Consider the following 23,825-nt stretch of genomic DNA (forward strand, 5'->3'; position numbering starts at 1 on the left):
CTGAGACCCTGATACACTGAGACCCTGAGATCCAGAGGTCCTGGGACCCTGGGACCCTGAGACACTGAGACACAGAGACATTGAGACTCAGAGACCCAGAGGCCCAGTTGCGTCTGAGACCCTGGGACCCTGAGACACTGAGATACTGAGACACTGAGACACTGAGACATTGAGACTCAGAGACACAGAGACCCAGAGGCCCTGAGACCCTGAGACACAGAGACCCAGAGGCCCTGAGACCCTGAGACACAGAGACACAGAGACCCAGAGGCCCTGAGACACTGAGACTCAGAGACCCAGAGACCCCGAGACACTGAGACACTGAGACGCATAGACCCAGAGGCCCTGAGACCCTGAGACACTGAGACATTGAGACCCAGAGGCCCTGAGACCATGAGACACGGAGACCCTGAGACCCAGTGGTCCTGAGACCCAGAGGCCCTGAGACCCTGAGAAACTGAGACCCTGAGACACTGAGACCCAGAGACCCAGAGACCCAGAGGCCCTGAGACCCTGAGACCCAGAGGCCCTGAGACCCTGAGACCCTAAGACACTGAGACATTGAGACTCAGAAACCCAGAGACTCAGAGGACATGAGACAAGCAGACCCAGAGGCCTTGCGACACTGAGACACTGAGACATTGAGACTAAGAGACCCAGAGGCCCTGAGACACTGAGACATTGAGACTCAGAGACCCAGAGGACGTCAGACACTGAGACACTGAGACCCAGAGGCCCTGAGACCCTGAGACCCTGAGACCCTGAGAAACTGAGACATTGAGACTCAGAGACCCAGAGGAAGTGAGACACTGAGACACAGAGACATTGAGACTCAGAGAGCCAGAGACCCAGATGCCCTGAGACCCTAAGACACTGAGACATTGAGACTCAGAAACCCAGAGACTCAGAGGACATGAGACAAGCAGACCCAGAGGCCCTGAGACCCTGGGACACTGAAACATTGTGACTCAGAGACCCAGAGGATGTGAGACACTGAGACACAGAGACCCAGAGGCCCTGAGACCCAGAGACATTGTGACTCAGAGACCCAGAGACCCAGAGGACGTGAGACACTGAGACACTGAGACATTGAGACTCATAGACCCAGAGACCCAGAGGCCCTGAGGCCCAGAGACAATGAGACCCAGAGACCCTGAGGCCCTGAGACACTGAGACCCTGCGACCCTGAGACCCAGAGACCCAGCGGCCCTGAGACCCTGAGACACTGAGACCCTGAGACCCAGAGGCCCTGAGACCCTGAGACTCTGAGACACTGAGACCCTGAGACCCAGAGGCCCTGAGACCCTGAGACACTGAGACACAGAGACCCAGAGACCCAGAGGACCTGAGACACTGAGACACTGAGACCCAAAGACCCTGAGACTCTGAGACACTGAGACACTGAGACCCAAAGACCCTGAGACCCTGAGACACTGAGACCCTGAGTCCCTGAGACCCAGAGGCCCTAAGAACCTGAGGCACTGAGACACTGAGACTCAGAGACCCTGAGACCCAGAGGTCCTGAGACCCTGAGACACTGAGACACAGAGACACAGAGGCCCTGAGACCCTGAGACACTGAGACACTGAGACACTGAGACACAGAGACACTGAGACAGTTTCTCTGACAAAATAGAATTAAATATCTAACGGTTGAAAACAAAGTTTTTTTTTATTAACACATATTTCAACACTTTTCCTACGTGATGATGTCTGAACCCAATAAAGGAACAATACGCTTTGCACATTGTTCTCTCTGGATGTTTATAGTCAAGTAATAAAGACATTATACAGTGGGTAACAAAATAAGGAAAACATCAAATCTAACAACTGTATAATGTTTCCCGGTAGATCGGAATTTACCAGGGGATGTATTACTCTCACAGGCAGACAGAATGACTGACTTTGTTCAACTTGATCAGTGAATTATCGGTATAAGTTAATATAAATGAGAATATGAGTGATTCAGACCCAGCACTAAATTAGGGAAAATGTGATGAGGATTTGTACTGAGCAGGCTGAAGTTCATGTTTATGAATCTGCTGTGTGACAACAATTATCAAATTTTAACGTAGGGAAATTGTGAAATATTGACTTTTTGGTGCAGTCGTTATCTATCTATCTGTCTATCTATGTATCTATCTATCTATCTATCTGTCTATCTATCTCTCCCTCTCTCTCTCTATCTATCTGAGACACGTATATAAGTCCTCTGTGAAATTGGATTAGAAGTTTCTGAATCCTGTCACCAATTGTAACAGAGTCACACGAGTTAATGCTCAAAATGTCCATCATTTTGTACAACATTTAAATTTAGTGTTTGAGAGCAAGTATGTTTCAAAGAAGAGAGTTTATTGTGGCCTGTTCTCTGCCGGATGAAACCCATAAATGAACATTGATCTTTGAACCTTGTTCTCCCGGGAATTGCCTCATTAAATAATAGATAAGTTAGACAGTGGGTGATAACATCTAACAACTGCTGACTATTTCTCTGTGGGTCTTAAAGAATCTGTGGACAATACTCTCTGTTATTAGGTACACAGAATGAATGTCTTCGTTTAAACTGATTACGGATTTATTGAAAGGATTCAGTAAAATTATACTGTTTAATTCAGACCCAGCTGGCATTAAGAGAAAGGTGTGGTGAGGAGTTGCACTGATCAGACTGAAGGTCGTATTTATGACTGTGTGTAACTGATCTTTACCCAGGGTGTGTTTGATAAGCGGTTGAATCCACTGTACTAATTTGTTCAGACTTTCTGGAACCAGGAGCGGGAACGGCTGCTCACGGTAAGAGCCCAGAATATCCTCACCACCTTTACATTGTTTTAATGTAGGGAATCTGAACAATCTCGAGTTTTGGTGCCATGGATCGATAGGTTAGAAAGTTCTAGGAGGTCAGTGTGTCTGTGTTAGTTTTCCATAATACCAATCCAGCCAGTCCATCTTTCCCCTATTTGTCCATGTACCCCCTCATCCTTTCCTTCAAGAATTCTTCATTTCTGTTTAAACAAAGTGAAATGGGATAAAAATGCTTCCAAATCCTTCTAACAATGATAACAGTTTATCTGCAGTTAATATTAAACTGTTCAGTGTTTGTAACATCACATGAAAGCTTCTATCGACCTCCCTTCCACATGTGCTGACAGTAATCATGCAACTGAGTTCCTTCATCCATGTATGATTTTACTAATTTTTCTTTGTCCTCTGTGAACCTTACATCTTCACTCTAGTGTGTGTCTTTTACTCGAGGGGATATTCCTGCTTGAAGCTGGAACAAAGTTTCATAAAGTTTCATCGTAACCTCCAAGGTCTGAGCAAGTCACTGAGTCATCTCATTGAGACGTATAAGATGATGAATGGGATGGATAGGATAGAGGTGGAGAGACTCTTCCCGCTCAGAAAGGACAGTAGGACTAGGGGGCACAGCCTCAAGATAAAGGGGGGGCGGTTTAGAACGGAGTTGAGGAGGAACTTCTTCACTCAAAGGGTGGTGAATCTCTGGAATTCTCTGCCCGTTGAAGTGGTGGAGGCTGCCTCGCTCAATATACTTAAGACGCGGGTTGATGGGTTTTTGATAAGAGAGGGGATTAAGGGTTATGGGGAGAGGGCGGGAAAGTGGAACTGAGCCACGACAGATCAGCCATGATCTTATTGAATGGCGGGGCAGGCTCGAAGGGCTAGATGGCCTACTCCTGCTCCTATTTCTTATGTTCTTATGTTCTAAGTCACGTCTGACATGCAGTGTGGGGCTGGGGACATCCTAACTGTGAGGTATCCAAAGATGTCCCTACAACAGGCCAGAGGTCCTTTAGTCAGGGTTGTACGACATTGCCCAAGAAGTTCAATTCTGAGGGTTCCCACCACCTCTCCTGTGATAATACTGCCACTCCCTCTGATAGATCTGTTCTCTCATGTGACAGACATTGAGTGATTCCATTCCAAAAAATGAAACCAGCAGACAAAGCTAATTACCAAATATTGAGGCTAATTAGCTGCTATATTCCTGATCACATCTCAGGCTGTGAACAAAAAATAGCGCAGATAACCAACTGGAGACTAGTCTGAGACATTCTCCTCATTAATCTACTGTTGCTGGGAGAATTATCGATGATGGAAAACACACAAGTTCAGGGCAGTAGAATAGAATAGAAGCCTGGGTACCGAGATTAATGCATCAACAATATCAATAAATTACATTTACACAGATAGAATTGTAGCAAAATAAAGTGAAAATCTAGTGATTGAAAATGAAGATATTTTAACGGTAAATCTCAGTGTTTCCTATCCTCTGGTGTCTGAACCCAATAAACCAACAATGTTTGAGTTTTGAACTTTGCTATGTTTGAAAGTTGATATTCCAATAATAAAGACATTATACAATACGTAATACAAAGAGAAAAAAAAACATCACAGCCAGTAAATGGAGACTGTTTTTCTGTGTTTCTAAAAGAGCAGGGGGAAATTTAATCACTATCAACAGGCAACAAAATGAACATCCTTGTCAAAATTGGTCAGCAACTAATCAGAACAATTCAATTAAAATGAAATGCCATTTAATCCGGATGCACCTCTAAATAAAAGTACAATGTGTTAATGGTTTGTGCTGATCAGGGTGAAGGTCTTGTTTATGACCCTGATGTGTAGTTATTCTTTACCCAGGGTGTGTTCGATAATCTGCTGTAAACTCTACACTAATTTATCAGGACTCTCTGGAACCAGAATCAAGAACCACAGCACAAGGTAAGAACCGAGAATATACTAACAACTATTCCAGTGATTTGAGAAAGGAAACATGAGCCTTTGTTGCATTTTACAGAGTGGCCCAGTAGATTTATTGAATGGTTAACAGCACTGAGGAACGTCAGCGAGTCTGTGCCGGACACTGCAAGGTCAATCCTTCTAGCCCAAATATCCCACCTCCCTTATCACCCTGTTTCCTTCAAATCGATTGGTTTTCTTTGGAAGATATCGGTGAAATTGAGACAAATATATTCAATTTTTTCAGCAATAGTTACAGTTTCTCTGCACTTCGTCTAAACCGCTCAGAACTTTAAACATCTATTGAAAATACTTCTCAATGCTGTTCTCCATGTTGCTAATGTATCTGAATGTTATCAGTGTAACTGAATGTAATGTTACCAATGTCATTTCTGGCACCATTTTTATCAACATTTTCTTCACCTCTCTGAACAGGTTATGTTCTTGTTTAAGTACATGTCCAATGTTCAACTCATTATTCCTGCTTAAGGCTGAACTAATGTTTTAGGTTATATTCAATTTGGGCTCATACTTTTCACACTCTGAGACATCCTATTTGGGCATACCCAAAAAAGATGCTGGGGACACCCACACCACACCCCAGAATCCCCCGGTAAATCTTGTGTGACAATTACCCGAGAAGTTCAATCTTTAACTGAGCCCATCGTCCTGTAATGGATCCACCAGATATTGTGATGTAAATTACAAACTTCCGATTGTTCAGACTGACTGACAATAGTCATCACTTAGACCAATTTAGAAGAATTAAATCTACTTCAAATTTAGATCTCACTAGATTACTGAGGTATCTGTTGATAATATGGTGATCGATAGATCTTTAGATCCATAGACCACCCACCAGTGGCTAATAATCCAATAAGAACAATAGACTGCCATGACACTCCATGTTATTCCACATTTAACTTTCTAACATCCTGACCGTCCCCTCGATCCCCTCTGGCCAAATCCATAGAACATCAGTTCCCCTCCCCGTGTCCCGACTTCACCACCTCCACATTCCACTGGATCCCACGGAAAACCACCTGATCTACAGAACACTTCTGACAGTGTCTTCCATGTGAACCCACCAGACCATGCCTGCCTACCAGACACTGCCATGTGAGTTATTATGAGCCCCTTGGGGAAACCCCACCTCCCTTCCTCAGGACTACAAATTTAATTACCCCCAGTCAACTCGTCACTGACTAAATGCCATTGAGCACCATTCACTACTGACCCCTATACCCACTGATCATCCAGACCATCTGAACATCCCCCTGCAGCCCACCCTCCCCACTGAGCACCATTCACTACTGACCCCTATACCCACTGATCATCCAGACCATCTGAACATCCCCCTGCAGCCCACCCTCCCCACTGAGCACCATTCACTACTGACCCCTATACCCACTGATCATCCAGACCATCTGAACATCCCCCTGCAGCCCACCCTCCCCACTGAGCACCATTCCCTACTGCCCCTATACCCACTGATCATCCAGACCATCTGAACATCCCCCTGCAGCCCACCCTCCCCACTGAGCACCATTCACTACTGACCCCTATACCCACTGATCATCCAGACCATCTGAACATCCCCCTGCAGCCCACCCTCCCCACTGAGCACCATTCACTACTGACCCCTATACCCACTGATCATCCAGACCATCTGAACATCCCCCTGCAGCCCACCCTCCCCACTGAGCACCATTCAATACTGACCCCTATACCCACTGATCATCCAGACCATCTGAACATCCCCCTGCAGCCCACCCTCCCCACTGAGCACCATTCACTACTGACCCCTGTACCCACTGATCATCCAGACCATCTGAACATCCCCCTGCAGCCCACCCTCCCCACTGAGCACCATTCACTACTGACCCCTATACCCACTGATCATCCAGACCATCTGAACATCCCCCTGCAGCCCACCCTCCCCACGGAGCACCATTCACTACTGACCCCTATACCCACTGATCCAGACCATCTGAACATCCCCCTGCAGCCCACCCTCCCCACTGAGCACCATTCACTACTGACCCCTATACCCACTGATCATCCAGACCATCTGAACATCCCCCTGCAGCCCACCCTCCCCACTGAGCACCATTCACTACTGACCCCTATACCCACTGATCATCCAGACCATCTGAACATCCCCCTGCAGCCCACCCTCCCCACTGAGCACCATTCACTACTGACCCCTATACCCACTGATCATCCAGACCATCTGAACATCCCCCTGCAGCCCACCCTCCCCACTGAGCACCATTCAATACTGACCCCTATACCCACTGATCATCCAGACCATCTGAACATCCCCCTGCAGCCCACCCTCCCCACTGAGCACCATTCACTACTGACCCCTGTACCCACTGATCATCCAGACCATCTGAACATCCCCCTGCAGCCCACCCTCCCCACTGAGCACCATTCACTACTGACCCCTATACCCACTGATCATCCAGACCATCTGAACATCCCCCTGCAGCCCACCCTCCCCACTGAGCACCATTCAATACTGACCCCTATACCCACTGATCATCCAGACCATCTGAACATCCCCCTGCAGCCCACCCTCCCCACTGAGCACCATTCACTCCTGACCCCTGTACCCACTGATCATCCAGACCATCTGAACATCCCCCTGCAGCCCACCCTCCCCACTGAGCACCATTCACTACTGACCCCTGTACCCACTGATCATCCAGACCATCTGAACATCCCCCTGCAGCCCACCCTCCCCACTGAGCACCATTCACTACTGACCCCTATACCCACTGATCATCCAGACCATCTGAACATCCCCCTGCAGCCCACCCTCCCCACTGAGCACCATTCACTACTGACCCCTATACCCACTGATCATCCAGACCATCTGAACATCCCCCTGCAGCCCACCCTCCCCACTGAGCACCATTCACTACTGACCCCTATACCCACTGATCATCCAGACCATCTGAACATCCCCCTGCAGCCCACCCTCCCCACTGAGCACCATTCACTACTGACCCCTATACCCACTGATCATCCAGACCATCTGAACATCCCCCTGCAGCCCACCCTCCCCACTGAGCACCATTCACTACTGACCCCTATACCCACTGATCATCCAGACCATCTGAACATCCCCCTGCAGCCCACCCTCCCCACTGAGCACCATCCAAAGACTTGACCATTCTGATGACTGACCCAGCTGACAATCTGACCGATCTCCACCAAGTAACGACGTCATTGAAAATATGACACCCCAGAGGAACTTCATTCACCGTCTGCCAACACCACACTGAACATGTCCTGTCCAAGCCTTTCACTGACCATCCCCCTGGCCATCCGTCCCTCTGGCAACTTCCTTGACCACCCAAAGGCCTAACATTGCCCACAGGTCCCACACTACACCCTAACTCCACTCCCATCACGTGACCTGTCTACAAACCTCCCAGAGATCCATGGGACAAAGCCATTTCTCTTCACCACAAGATTAGCCCCTCCATCCTGAATAGGGCAACATAACTGTCCCCCCACCAGCTGATGGATACAACACTGTCTCACTTGCAGCTCAGTGCACCCATCGAGAACCACCCAACATAGCACAGAATTCCAGCCCATCTTCCACAGCCAAGCCAACACCCCACTGACTATTCTGATAATGATTTTCCAACCATCACTAGATATAGAGGAGATAACTGAGGGCTGCAGAAAGGCAAACTTAGTTCAATTGTTTTAAAAAAAGATGTCAAGGGAAATGCCAAACAATTATAGGCCAGTTAGCCTTAAATTGGTGGTGGGCAAATTAATGGAAATAATCCTGAGTGAGTGGATTAATTGTCAAGTAGAAAGGCAGAGATTTATCAGGAATGGTCAATGTGTATTTGTTAAAGGAAGATCTTGCTTCACAAATTTGATTGAATTCTTTGAGGATGTGATGAGAAAGGATGCTGGAGGTCGTGCTGTGTGTGTTGTGTACATGGAACTTAGCCAGGCGTTTGGCAAGGTCCCATATGGCAGATTGGTGAAAAGTGTAAAAACCCACGGGGTAGAGTGTAATGTGGCAAACTGGATAAAATGTTCCACAGTGCTCGCTTTTGCAGCTCCTTACACTTTGTGTTACAGATTAACATTGTGGAAATGAATGGGGCAGCACGATTTGGAAATTACAAAGTCATAGCCATAGAGATTTACAGCATGGAAACAGGCCCTTCGGCCCAACTTGCCCATGCTGCCCTTATTTTTTTAAATCCCTAAGCTAATCCCAATTGCCCGCATTTGGCTCTTATCCCTCTATACCCATCCTACCCATGTAACTATCTAAATGTTTTTCTAAAAAATAAAATTGTACCCGCCTCTACTGCTACCTCTGGCAGCTTGTTCCAGACACTCACCACCCTCTGTATGAAAAAAGATGCCCCTCTGGACACTTTTGTATCTCTCCCCTCTCACCTTAAACCTCCAGTTTTAGACTCATCTACCTTTGGGTAGGGGAGACTAAAATTTGCAGATGGAAAAACATTGGCCGAGTAGTGAACAGTGTAGAGGGTAGCTATAATTTTGAAATAATATAAATGGGTTGGTGGAGTAGGTGGTGAAGAGGCAGATGCATTTTAACACAGAAGAGTGTGAAGTCATGTCATTAGGGAGGTAAAGCAGTTATAGAGATTACACGATAAATGGAAATATATTAAGAGGAATAGATAAGGTGAATGATCATGGTGTACAACTACACTGGTGCCTAAATGCAGCAGTTCAAGTAGATAAGGTTGTAATGAAGGCACAGGGAATGTTCCCCTTCACTGCCAGAGGTATAGAATATAAAACTAGGGATGTAATGTTGGAATTGGACAAAATACTGATGAGGCCACAGCTGAAATGTAGTGTGCAGTTCTTGTCCCCATATTACAGTAAGAATGGAATTGTTCAGGAATGAATGTAGAGGAGGTTTACAAGAATGGTGCCAGGGCTAGAATACTGTTGCTATGAGGAGAGATTAGATAGGTTGTGGTTATTTTCCTTGGAAAATAGTTAACTTAACCCAAAAATTACCTGAGCCCGGACACATTATTGGAATCTGGAGCTTTTTCCTTCACAAGTGATGAACCCTGCACTATGGTTTTGTGACTGAGATATTCCACACTTTGCGCCTAGAAAATGCATTTGGTACAGTTCTGATGCAATGCTGTTTCTGAAGACTCTAACACTTGATTCAGGGTTGCTGAGGTGCTCCTCCTCAGTTTTCCCTGTAATTAGATGTCATAAAAATGAACAGCTACAGGAGGAAAACCTTGTCACAGATTATCCATTGTTCCCAGCACGGTTTGAAAACAGAAACTCCAGGTAATCACGTACACACAGTATCATCATTTTTAATAACAGGGATATTTGATGCTCGCCAACTGAATGGACTCATCGAGTGGCTGCAAAGAATCAAACTCCTCCTCCTCCACTTTACCTTTCATGGTGAAGGACACTGTCCAGTACTTGAAAAAGTGAGGAGGATAATCTGTGGATCAACAAACAACTTCACTGTGGTGCCACGCAATGTACCCAGTTCATCTGACTATTTCTGACTGGAATCCTCTGTCACCTTTGTGTGCTTTATTTCATCCCAGTTCTACAGAACTTCACTGAGCAGCCGTGCCCTATGGATAAGGCTCCTTTCCTTTTACCACAGGGACATGTGTCCTCCCTTTGTGTACAATGCCCATTTCTAACACTGGAAGCAATGGTCTGGGCTCTCTGGTGTACGTCTGAAGTTTGATCCCTGTCTGAGTAAGGGCTGGTGCCTGGTTAGAGTCCCAAGTTATCTTGTTGGTCCTTTCACTGATTACAGAGGCAGAGGCTCCCGTGTCCATCACCACCTTGGTTTGTTTTCCACTGACTTTCACTGTTTCATAGATAGGTTTCACACACCCTGACTCACATTAAACATGTTGTAAGAGTGCTCCTAGAGCAAAGAAAAGTACAACACAAGAACACAACCTTCGGCCCTCCAAACCTGTGCCGATTATGATGTGCTAACTGAAATAAAAAGCCCTTCTGCCCTTACTCGGCCTGTATCCCTCTATTCCTTCCTTATCCATCTACCCATCCAAATGCCATCTAGGGGTAACACAGTGGTTTGCACTGCTGTTTCACAGCTCCAGGGACCTGGGTTTGATTCCCAGCTCGGGTCACTGTCTGTGTGGAGTTTGCACATTCTCCTCATGTCTGCGTGGGTTTCCTCCGGGTGCTCCAGTTTCCTCCCACAGATGTGCGGTTTAGTTGATTGGCCACGCTAAAATTGCCCCTTAGTGTTCTGAGATGTGTAGTTTAGAGGGATTAGCGGGTAAATATGATAGGGAATGGGTGGGATTGTGGTCGGTGCAGACTCAATGGGCCAAATGGCCTCATTCTGCACTATAGGGTTTCTATGATTCTATGATGGCCTTAAATGTTGCGAATGTGCCTGTGTCAACCACCTCCTCTGGCTGCATGTTCCAGGCTCCAACCATTCTCTGTGTGAAAAACATCCCCTGCACATCTGTCTCAAACTTTCCCCCTCTTTCACCTTGAACCCTTTTACTGACACTTACACCCTGGGGAAAAAGCTTCTGAATTTGCACCATGTCCATGCATCTCATAAGTTTCTAAACCTCTATCAGGTCTCCACTCAGCCTCTGGCTGTCCAGTGAAAACAATCCTTGTTTATTCAACCTCTCACCACAGCCAACACCCTTCAGACCAGGCAACATCCTGGTGAATCTTATTTGTGTTCTGCAAAGCTTCCACATCCTTCTGGTGGTGTGGTGACCAGAACTGCAGGCAATACTCCAAATGTGGCCGAACCAATGTTATATATAGGTGCAACATGATTTACCAACGCTTGTAATCAATACCCTGGCCATATGTCTTCTCAATAACTATGGCCACCTATGTTGCCATGTTTAGGGAACTGTGGACCTGCACACCCAGATCCCGCTGCATCTTAATGTTCCAAAGCCTTCTGCCGTTTACTGTACAATTCACACATAAACTTGATCCTCCAAAATGCAGCACCTCACATTTATCCAGATTACATTTCATTTGCCATTTCTGTGCCCAAGTTTCCAACCTATCTATATCCTGTTGTAAACTGAACACTATTGCCCTCTCCACCAATCTTCATGTCACCCGTAAACTTACTAATCAGCCCATCCAGTTTTCTCCGAATGAAATAGGTCCCAGCACTAATTCCTGCAGAACATTACTAACTATAGATCACCATTCTGAAAAAAAACCCCTTGCCCTGCTGCTTTCTGGGGCGAATTTTCCTTTTCTGCCCACCATGAGAATCGGAAAGCCGAGGTAAGGTTTGTTGACCTCGGGTTGGCTTTTACGGTTTTGGGACGAGCACAGCCGTAACATCCTGCCCTCTGTCTGCTATCACCAAGCCAGTTCTGTTTCCGTCTAGCCAGCCCACCCAATTCCTTGTGATTTCAGTTGTTGTACAAGTCTGCCATGTGGCATCCTGTCAAATGCCTTACTACAGTCCATATAAACTACATCCACAGACCTTCCCTCATCAGATATCTTCATCACCTCTTCAAAAACCTCAGTCAAGTTGGTGAGACATGACTTTCCCTTATAAAAACCACGCTGCCTGACACAAGCTAGTCAGTTTCTTCCAAATGTGCACATATCCTCACCAGAAGCTTCTCCACCACAGACGTTAGGCTCACTAACCCTTGATTTCCTGGATTTTGCTGACTTTCTTTCTGAAACAATGGATCAACAATGGCTATTCTCCAGTCATCTGGAATCTCGTCTGTGGTTAAAGAGGATGTGACGATATCTTTTTTATTCCCCTATTTCTTTCCCCCCACAGTAAACTGGGGTCAATCCCATCTGGCCCCAAGGACTTGTCTACCTTAATTTAATTTAGACACCTATCACTTTCTCCTTCGATGTATTGACATTCTCTCGAGTGTTCACACACCTATCCTTGGCCTCAACATCCTTCACACCCATCTCCTTGGCCTCAACATCCTTCACACCCATCTCCATGATGAATATGGACACAAACGACTCATTAAGGATCTCACCACCTTCCTGTGACTCCACACATAACTTCCCTCCATTGGCCATGAGTGGGCCTATTCTTTCTTGGGCTACCCTCTTGCTCAGAATACAGACATAAAAGACCTGGGATTCTCCTTCGCCCTGTTTGCTGAAAACATTTCAGCCTTCATAATTTGACAATTAAATTCCTTCCTATTTTCTCTCTACACCTCAGGGGCTTTGTCAGTTTTTTAGTTGCCGAGACCTATTTTATGTTTCCTTTTTGACTAAGCTTACAATTTTCCTGGTCATCCATGGTTCCCGAATTCTGGTATTTCTATCCTTCATTTTTCCGGGTCAGGCATTTCCTGCATTTCAACCAATTGGCCTTTAAAAGCTTCCCACATGAGAGAGGTGGATCTGTCCTCAAGGAGCCGCTCCCAATCCACATTCCCCTGTTCCTGTCTAATTTGGATGTATTTGGCCCTTGTCCAATTGAACCAAGAGTCACTCTTGTCCTTATCTATTATTATCCAAAGTCTTTTGGAATGATATGGATTCCTTTGCTCCTGTATCTGCTCTGAGCTTTCCAGATGATGTGTAGCTGACTGATGCTTTTTCAGATTTGAATTCCCATGCTCCACCATAGAATCGTGGAACTATAGAACACTACAGCACAGAAACAGGCCTTTTGGCCCTTCTTGGCTTTGCTGATCCATTGTTCTGCCTAGTCCCACTCACCTGCACTTGGACCATATCACTCCACTCCCATCTCATCTATGTACCTGAAGAAGGTTTTCTTAAATGTTGAAAGTGAGCCCCCTCTCACCACTTCATCTGGCAGCTCATTCCACACTCCCACCACTCAATATTTTCCTGAACTTCTTCACTCAAAGGGTGGTGAATCTCTGGAATTCTCTGCCCGTTGAGGTGGTGGAGGCTGCCTCGCTAAATATATTTAAGACGCGGGTTGATGGGTTTTTGATAAGAGAGGGGATTAAGGGTTATGGGGAGAGGGCGGGAATGTGGAACTGAGCCACGACAGATCAGCCATGATCTTATTGAATGGCGGGGCAGGCTCGAAGGGCTAGATGGCCTACTCCTGCTCCTATTTCTTATGTTCTTATGGTAACCTCCTCGAAAAACTTTAACAGGTTGCTTAAACATGATCTACCACGCACATAGCCATGTTGACTCTCTCTAATAAGTCCCTGTCCATCCAAGTATTTGTAGATCCTATCGCTTAGTACTCCTTCCAGTAACTTACCTACTACTCTATTCCCTTGAAACTTTTCCCCCTTCAGAGTTGGATAGGATAGTATTTGTGATTTTTAACAGCAGTGACAGGGTACAAACTTGACTGTATGGAGCTCCTGCAAAAATGGTCCTGGATTTGGGAGGTAACAACATGTTCAGTGACTTTGGAGAGGGAAGTGGAAACTGGGAATGGGACAGAGGATTACAAGGGTGAAGGGTGGATTTTTCAGGGGACCTGATGAGGGTGACTGGTATTTTGTGAAACAGCTGCCACTAATATCGCAGTAACATGTGTAATTGTAATATTCTGAAATATATCTTACATCACAGTGAAGATCTTAATGCTCTGCTTCTGATTTTCATATTTACATCTGACCCTGACCCTGATATTATCCTTATTACAGAGTCTCAGAATCAGGGAACGTCTGTCAATATCATGGCTGAAGGTTCAAACAGGGGAGAATGTTCAATATCTCCAACAAGAATGAGATTGGACACAGGTAGGATCACACAAAATACAGATATAATTTCTGTCTTGTCTGCTGCTCTCACAGGAAGAGGGAACAGGACAGGGACTGAGTAGAAATTGGGAGTGAGGCACCATCTAGAGCGGGTTTATCCAAAGTTCAGCCCAGGGGCCGGGTGTGATTTGTGAATCTCCTCTGTGTCCCCGGAGGCAGTTTTCAAATTGTTGTCAAACAGCTGAGTTCACATTCAAATTTGGACATTGTAAGGTTGACAAAGGGTGACTCAAGCAGAGTGTTCCTGAGTAACAGTGAGAGACGTGGGCCACAGAAATAGGAGTGATAGTGGTTGGAGATTCTGTTGTCAGGGGAATAGACAGATTCTTCTACAGCCCTGGCACATCACACATGGTAAGTTACCCCCTCGTACCAGAGGAAAGAATATCCTGGAACTGGTGGGATCGTCTTTGAGAAGGAGCAAAGACCAAAAAGATCCATGTTTTGAAGTAGTGACACAGATGGAAAGATGTTCATAGAGGAGCTGTTAAAACTGAAGCACTGGAATGGAAAACAAAGCATGAGTTAGTGATATCGGGATTATTCTGTGCTGGGTCAGGTCAGGAGGGAAATAAGAGGCTGGGTCAATGTGAAACTGCAAGGCTGGAACAGGAGTGGGGTTTCTCATTCTCGGTTTCAGAAGGAAGGGCCCCAGCGTCTGTACCATGAACCCATCAAGGACAATGGAAAGATAAGTGGAAAAGGGAGAACAAACAATTCATACAAACATCTGAAATAGGAGCAGAAGGAGGCCGTTCTGCCCCTTCATCACTTCTGCTGTTCAATGGGATCATCACTGATCTGTTTGTGTTTCAAAATCAACAGCCTCTGAAAGAAAAAAACTCATCATCTCTGACCTAAAAAGACAACTTTGTTTTAAATAGTGTCCTGGACGTACCCACAAGGGGAAACATCCTTTCCATGTCCTCAGTGTCAATGCCGGATTTTAGAGGCTTCAATCAAGTCACTGCTCACTTTTCTGGACTCTGAAGGAAACAAGCCCAGTCTGTCTCGTGTTTCCTCATAAGATAACCCACTTCTTCTGGATATTAATCCAGTTAACTTCCTTTCAATAGCATCTAATGCACGATTTGTTAAATAATGAGCTCGTTAACTAGGCACAATATTCATAAAGTCATTTAGTCAGAGGTTTACAGCAGGGAAACAGGCCCTTCGGCCCAGCTTCTCCATGCCAGCCTTTTTTTAAACCAGTAAGCTGGTCCCAATTGCCTGTGTTTGGTCCATATCCCAATACCCATCTTACCCCTGTAACTTCTAAATGCTTTTTAAAAGAAAACATTGTATCTGACTCTATTAACACCTCTGGCAGCTTGTTCCAGACACTCACCACCCCCTGTGGAAAATACTGCCCCTCTGGTCTGTTTTGTGTACCCCCCCCCTCTCCCCTTAAACCTGTGCTGTCTAGTTTGAGACCCTTCTACATTTGGGAAAGGTTGTTGACTGTCTACCTTACTTATTCCCCTCATTAATTTACAGACCACTATAAGATGACCCCTAAACATCCGACGCTCTGGGGAAAAAAGCCCCAGTCTCACCTTTTCATTCAAACTATCAAGTCCCGGTAACATCCTAGTAAATATTTTCTGCACTCTTTCTAGTTTAATGATATCCATTATGTCACCCTATAATAATAGGGTGACCAGAACTGTACCCAGTATTCCAAGTATGGCCTCACAGATGTCTTGTAGAACTCCTATTCAATGTTCTGACCAATGAAACCAAACAGGTGGTGAAAGAGGTGGAGTAGCATTGCTAATCAAGGATAGTTTAACGGCTGAAGAAAGGCAGTTCGAAGGGGATCTGCCTCCTGAGGTAATATGGGCTGAAGTTAGAAATAGGAAAGGAGTGGTCACGTTGTTAGGAGTTTTCTATAGGCCCCCAAATAGTAATAAAGATGTGGAGGAAGAAATTGCAAAGCAGATTATGGATAGGTGTGAAGGTCACAGGATAGTTGTCATGGGTGACTTTAACTTTCTGAATATTGATCGGAATCTTTATAGGTCTAATAGTTCGGATGGGGCAGTTTTTGTACAGTGTGTTCAGGAGGGTTTCCTGACACAATATGTGGATCAGCTGACAAGAGGTGGGGCTACATCGAATTTGGTACTGGGTAATGAACTGGGCCAAGGGAGATCCTGAATGAATACTTTGCATCGGTATTCACAAAGGAGAGGCGTTTGGTGTCTTGTAATGTCTTGGAGGGAGCTGTAGATCATTTGAAAGAAATATCCATTACGAGGGAGGAAGTGTTAGGGTTTTTAGGTATCATAAAAACGGATAAAGCTCCGGGGCCTGATGGTATTTATCCCAGGCTGCTTAGGGAGGTGAAAGATGAAATTGCTGGGCCTCTGACGCAAATCTGTGTCTCTTCTTTGGACACAGGTGAGGTCCCAGAGGACTGGAGGGTAGCAAATGTGGTACCTCTGTTTAAAAAGGGCAGTAGGGATAACCCTGGTAATTATAGACCAGTGAGTTTGACATCGGTAGTAGGAAAATTGTTGGAAAAAACTCTTAGGATGTATACGCATTTGGAGCATTGCGATCTGATTAGGGATACACAGCATGGCTTTGTTCGGGGGAGGTCTTGCCTTACAAATCTGGTAGAATTTTTTGAGGAGGTGACAAAAACGATTGACGATGGACGAGCCGTTGATGTCATCTATATGGAGTTTAGTAAGGTGTTTGACAAAGTCCCTCATGGTAGGCTGGTAGAAAAAGTTAAGGCACATGGGATACAAGGACAGGTAGCTAGATGGATTGAAAACTGGCTAGGCAACAGGAGACAGAGAGTAGTAGTGGAAGAGTCCTTTTCTGGCTGGAGGTCTGTCACCAGTGGTGTGGCGCAGGGCTCAGTACTGGGACCTCTTCTATTCGTAATATACATAAATGACTTGGAAGAGGGCGTACGTGGTGTGATCAGCAAGTTTTCAGATGACACAAAGATGGCTGGATTGGCGGATAGTGAGGACTGTCAGGTGACACAGCAGGATATAGATAGGCTGGTATATTGGGCAGGTAGATGGCAGATGGAATTTAATCCTGATAAATGCGAGGTGATGCATTTTGGAAGGAATAATGTAGAGGGGAGTTACATGATAAAGGGTAGACCTATTAAGAGTATAGAAATGCAGAAGGACCTGGGAGTGCAAGTGCATAAGTCTCTGAAGGTGGCAACACAAGTGGAGAAGGTTGTGAAGAAAGCCTATGGTATGCTAGCCTTTATAGGAAGGGGTATAGAGTACAAGAGCTGGCGTCTATTGCTACAGTTGTACAGAACGTTGGTTAGACCGCATTTGGAGTACTGCGTACAGTTCTGGTCACCTTACTACCGGAAGGACGTGGAGACCCTGGAGAGGGTGCAGAGGAGGTTTACCAGGATGCTGCCTGGTATGGAAGGACTGGGTTATGAAGAAAGATTGGGACAACTGGGGCTCTTCTCCTTAGAAAGACGGAGATTAAGGGGGGATCTGATAGAGGTGTATAAAATAAAGAAGGGAATAGATAAACAGTGGCAGGCTTTTCCCTAGACTGGAGACAACTATCACGAGAGGTCACGTCTAAGGGTGAGGGGGGAGAAGTATAATTTAGATACTAGAGGGAGGTTTTTCACACAGAGGGTCGTGAGGGTATGGAACGCACTGCCAAGTAAGGTGGTGGAGGCAGGCACGCTGGACTTGTTTAAGGTTTACTTAGATAGGCACATGAGCGAAACAGGGATGGAGGCTTATAGAAGACGGTTTTAAAAAGGGTCAGAGCCTCGGGACGATACTGGAAATAGTACGTTAATCCACAGGTGTCGCTCCACCTTGTTGTCTACCGAGAGGCATGCACACGGTGGGTCGTGCGTGGGCTGCTCTTGGATGTTTCGAGAGTGGCCTAATACTTCACATCGTTTGTGTGTGCTGAAAACTGGACCAGCAGATGGGCACCACAACAGCTCAGTGACTATCACTGCTAGCTGTGCAGATACATGGATTTGGGCCCGTGTCTGTGGGAGTTTGTGCATTCTCCCTGTGCTTGCGTGGGTTTCCTCCGGGTGCTCCGGTTTCCTCCCACACCCCAAAGATGTGCTCTTAGGCTGATTGGTGTAACAAATTGACCCTACACTATTCTCCCCTGAATCTGGCTACAAAGGGGTACCATTTGCATACACACGGGGCAAGGTAGGTGTAGGAAAATGCTTTGTTAAAATGGCGGCGCGGGCTCGTTGGGTCGAAGGGCCTGTTTCCCGTGCTGGGTTGTTCTTTGTTCTTTTGTTAAGTGTTAGATTTGTTTGTGAGAGTGCACTTTGGAGATGGTGTCTTTCACTATTGTAATGGAGAGGGATAGGGTAACATGGCAGGGCAAGGTTTATAATTGGGGGAGAGGTAATTATGATGCGATTAGGCAAGAATTAGGGAGCATAAAATGGGAATAGAAACTGTCAGGGAAAGGCACAAATGAAAAGTGGAGCTTGTCCAAGGAACAAATTCTGCGTGTCCTTGATAGGTATGTCCCTGTCAGACAGGGAGTAATTGGCCAAGCGAGGGAACCATGGTTCACAAAGGAGGTTGAATGTTTTGTCAAGAGGAGAAAGGAAGCGTAGGTAAGGATGAGATAACAAGGTTCAGATGGGTCGCTTGAGGGTTACAAGGCAGCAAGGAATGAACTAAAGAAAGGGCTTAGGGGAGCTTGGAGGGGGCATGAGAGGTTCTTGGTGGGTTGGATCAAGGAAAACCCCAAGGCTTTTTACTCTTATGTGAGAAATAAAAGAATGACCAGGGTAAGGTTAGGACCAGTCAAGGACAGTGTTGGGAACTTGTGCATGGAGTCAGAAGGGATAGGAGGGGTGATGAATGAATCTTTTCTTCAGTGTTCACCAAGGAGAGGGGCCATGTTTTTAAGGATGAGATTGTGATACAGGCTGATAGGCTGGAGGAGGTCAATGTTCTGAGGGAAGATGTATGAGCAATGTTGGAAAACCTGCCCTCCAAACCAGGCAGCATCCTGGTAAATCTCCTTTGCACTCTTTCTAATGCTTCCACATCCTCCTCATAGTGAAGTGACCAGAACTGCACACAATGTTTCAAATTTCGTCTCACCAAGGCCCTGTACAGTTGCAGCATAACCCCATGGCTCTTAAATTCAAACCCCGTTACTAAATGCCTTCTTCAGTCCCCTAGGCAGATGGGATATATCCTGGGATTCTTTGGGAGGCAAGGGAGGAGATTGCAGAGTCTTGGCTTTGATCTTTGGGTCCTCATTGTGGACGGGGATAGTGCCAGAAGACTGGAGAGTGGCGAATGTTGCTCCTCTGTTCAAGAAAGGAAATAGGAATGGCTGTGGTAATTATAGGCTGGTCAGTCTTACTTCAATGGTCGGTAAGTTAATGGAAAAAGTCCTTAGGAATAGAATTTATGACCATTTGGAAAGATGCAACTTAATCTGAGATAGTCAACACGGATTCGTGAGGGATAAGTCTTGCCTCACAAATTTGATTGAATTCTTTGAGGTGGTAACTAAGTGTGTAGATGAAGGTAGAGCAGTTGATGTTGTATACATGGATTTTAGTAAGGTGTTTGATAAGGTTCCCCATGAAGAAAGTAAGGAGGTGTGGGATAGAGGAAAATTTGGCCAATTGAATAAGTAACAGACTATCTCATAGAAACAAAGGGTGGTGGTGAATGGAAAATTTTCAGACTGGAGACCAGTTACCAGCAGTGTACTAGAGGGATCAGTGCTGGGTCCTCTGCTATTAGTGATTTTTATCATTGACTTGGAAGAGGGGGCTGAAGGGTGGGTTAGTAAACTTGCTGTTGACTGCAAGTTGGTGGAGTAGTGGATGAGGTGGAGGGCCTGTTGTAGGCTGCAAAGAGACATTGATAGGATGCAGAGCTGGGCTGAAAAATGGCAGATGGAGTTTAACCCCAATAAGAGCGAGGTGATTCATTTTGGTCAGACAAACTTGAAAGCAGATTACAGGGTCAATGGCAGGGTTCTGAGGAATGTAGAGGAACAGAGAGATCTTGGGGTTCATATCCACAGATCTCTGAAGGCTGCCACTCAAGTGGATAGAGCCGTGAAGAAGGCTTATAGTGTGTTAACATTGATGAACAGGGGGTTTGAGTTTAAGAGCTGTGGGGTAATGCTGCAACTATACTGGATGTTGGTGAGACCACATTTGGAATATTGTGTTCAGTTCTGGTCACCTCACTATAAGAAGGATATGGAAGCATTGGAGAGAGTGCAGAGGAGATTTACCAGGATGCTGCCTGGTTTGGAGGGTTGGTCTTATGAGGAAAGGTTGAGGGAGCTGGTGCTTTTCTCTTTAAAAGCGGAGGAGAATGAGAGGCGACTTAATAGAGGTTTATAAGATGATGAGGGGCATTGATAGAGTGGATGTTAAGAGACTATTTCCTTGGGTGGATGTAGTGGTTACTAGGGGGACATAACTGTAAGGTCAATGGTGGGAGATATAGGAGGGATGTCCAAGGTAGGTTCTTTACTCAGACTGGTTGGGGTGTGGAATGGACTGCCTGCTGTGATAGTGGAGTCGGACACTTTAGGAACTTTCAAGCAGTTATCAGATAGGCACATGGAGCACACCAGAATGATAGGGAGTGGGATGGCTTGATCTTGGTTTCGGACAAAGCTCAGCACAACATTGAGGGCCGAAGGGCCTGTTCTGTTCTATGTTGATGCTAAATGCCTTCTTCACCATTCTGTCTACCTGTGACTCCACTTTCAAGGAGCTATGAACCTATAACCCCAGATCTCTTTGTTCTGTAACTCTCTCCAACACCCTACCATTAACTGAATGAGTCCTGCCCTGGTTCAATCTACCAAAATGCATCACTTCGCATTTATCTAAATTAAACTCCATCTGTGTTCATCAGCCACTTGAGATGTAGAACATAGAACATTACAGCGCAGAACAGGCCCTTCGGCCCACGATGTTGCGCCGACCAGTTAAAAAACAATGACCCACTAACCTAAACCAATCCCTTTTCATCCATAAAATGTGGTCTTCCCAATTCCCTGTAAAACTGTAGCATAATATCCTTTTATCTTCAAGTCCCCTCAAAATAAAGGACGATATTCCATTAACCTGTACCTGTAAATTATTATTTTCTGACTCATGCACTAGAACACCCAAATCCAAATGCATCAGAATTCTGCAGCCATTCTCCTGTTTTGTAATTCTGCTTATTTTATTCTCCCTGCCAAAGCAAACAGATTCACATTCTCCCACATAGTCCATCTGTCAGTTTTACTCACCCATGCACAACCTCTTTATATCCCCTTCACAAGAACCTTTTTTACTGATGTTTGTATCAGCTGTAAATTTAACCTCTGCCATCGCTTCTCTCAACTATTTCATTCGTAAAAGTGGTATCAGGTTGATTCCGCAGCATAAATGCTCACAGCATTCCGCTCGTCCCAGCCTGAGGATCAGATAAAGCACCAATTTGTAAATACTCTGTTTTCTACCAGTCAGCCAATCTTCTATCAGTACTATTATGTTACTCCCTATAATCATGATCTTTCATTTTCCAACAAGTTTTAATGTGACATCCCATCAAATGGCCTCTGGAATCCAACTGCAGCATGTCTCCAGGCTCCTCTTTATCCACAGTGTCACTGATCCTTCGAACAGTAAGAAGTCTCACAAAACCAGGTTAAAGTCCAACAGATTTATTTGGTAGCAAAAGCCACTAACTTTCGGAGCACCGCTCCCTCATCAGGCAAGTGGGATTTCAGTTCACAAACAGGGCATCTAAAGACACAAACTCAATTTACAAAATAATGGCTGGAATGTGAGTCCCCACAGGCAATCAAGTCTCAAAGGTACAGACAGTGTGAGTGGAGAGAGGGTTAAGCACGGATTAAAGAGAAGTGTACTGTCTCCAGCCAGGACAGTAAGTGAGGTTTTGCAAGCCCAGGCAAGTTGTGGGGGTTACAGATAGTGTGACATGAACCCAAGATCCAGGTTGAGACCGTCCTCATGTGTGCGGAACTTGGCTATCAGTCTCTGTTCAGCGACTCTGCGCTGTCGTGTGTCATGAAGGCCGCCTTGGAGAATGCTTACCCGAAGATCAGAGGCCGAATGCCTGTGACCACTGAAGTGTTCGCCAACAGGAAGGGAACAGTCTTACCTGGTGATTGTCGAGCGGTGTTCATTCATCTGTTGTCTGCATGGTCTCCCCAATGTACCAAGCCTCGGGACATCCTTTCCTGCAGAGTATCAGGTAGACAATGTTGGCAGAGTTGCAGGTGTATGTACCGTGTACCGGGTGGATGGTGTTCTCACGTGAGATGATCCGGCTTGTCTTGCAGAGGTTGCTGTGGCAGGGTTGTGTGGTGTTGTAGTCACTGTTCTCCTGAAGGCTGGGTAGTTTGCTGCGGACAATGGTCTGCTTGAGGTTCTGCGGTTGTTTGAAGGCAGGAAGTGGGGGTGTGGCTACCTTCAAAGAACACCATTAAATTAGTTAGGCACGATTTCCCTTTCCATGCTGACTCTTCCAGATTTCCTTGAATTTCTGAGTGTCCAAGTATGACCTTCTTAATAATTGATTTGAGTGCTTGATCTCTGACAGAAGTTAAAGTAACTGGCCCAGTGTATCTTTTTTTAACCTCCATCCCTCATTGAATACACGGGTTAAATTTATCAGGTTTTCAGCCTGATGGAACCGTTTCACAAACTAGGGAATTTTAGAAAATTAACACCAATGTATCCAGTACCTCATTACCCATCTCTTTGTGATCCCAGGATGAATGCCATCTCGATCTGGAGATCTGTCGGCCTCAGCTCTAGCAGTTTGCTCAGTACCAATCCTCCTTCATCAAATTTCTTTCCTAATCACTGTCCTACAGATATTACTGAATGTTTCTGTATCCTCTAGAATGTAGACAACAGCAAATTGTGTTCAGTTCATCTGCTAGTTCATTATTATCTGCTAGTCTCTCCCCATTGTCACTCTCCACAGGGCCAGCACCAACTGTACCGACTCTCTTCCTGTTTGAATATTTGTAAAAACTCCTACTATCAACTTTCACCATTTTTACCTGCTACCTGTTTATTTCAGTGGACAACACAAGTCTTAGACCCATTCTTCAGCCTCAACCTGGTTCTTGTCAGGCAACATTTTTTACACTCTTGCTCTTTACTGCAGTGAACAGTGTCATTCCCCCTCACTATATTCTTTTGGAACAAAGTGTCCGGCTATTTCTCTCCCTGCCTGATATTACACAGTGTCTTCAGTTCAGCTTC

At 45.6% G+C, this 23,825-nt stretch overlaps 1 protein-coding gene across 1 annotated transcript in view; it reads left to right on the top strand.

Moving 5' to 3' along the window:
* Positions 1-2,706: 2,706 nt before the first annotated feature.
* The window catches only part of LOC145339392 (NACHT, LRR and PYD domains-containing protein 3-like), a 68,465-nt gene continuing 47,346 nt past the window's right edge, over positions 2,707-23,825 (top strand). The window contains exons 1-2 of the mRNA XM_080183839.1: positions 2,707-2,789; positions 14,438-14,533. Coding sequence (XP_080039965.1) covers positions 14,470-14,533 — 64 coding nt within the window. The 5' untranslated portion in view covers positions 2,707-2,789; positions 14,438-14,469. The remainder of the gene's footprint in view (positions 2,790-14,437; positions 14,534-23,825) is intronic.

The sequence above is a fragment of the Carcharhinus amblyrhynchos genome, unplaced genomic scaffold, assembly GCF_965287045.1.
Source record: "Carcharhinus amblyrhynchos unplaced genomic scaffold, sCarAmb.v2.hapA scaffold_439, whole genome shotgun sequence".
NCBI classification, from domain to species: Eukaryota; Metazoa; Chordata; class Chondrichthyes; order Carcharhiniformes; family Carcharhinidae; genus Carcharhinus; species Carcharhinus amblyrhynchos.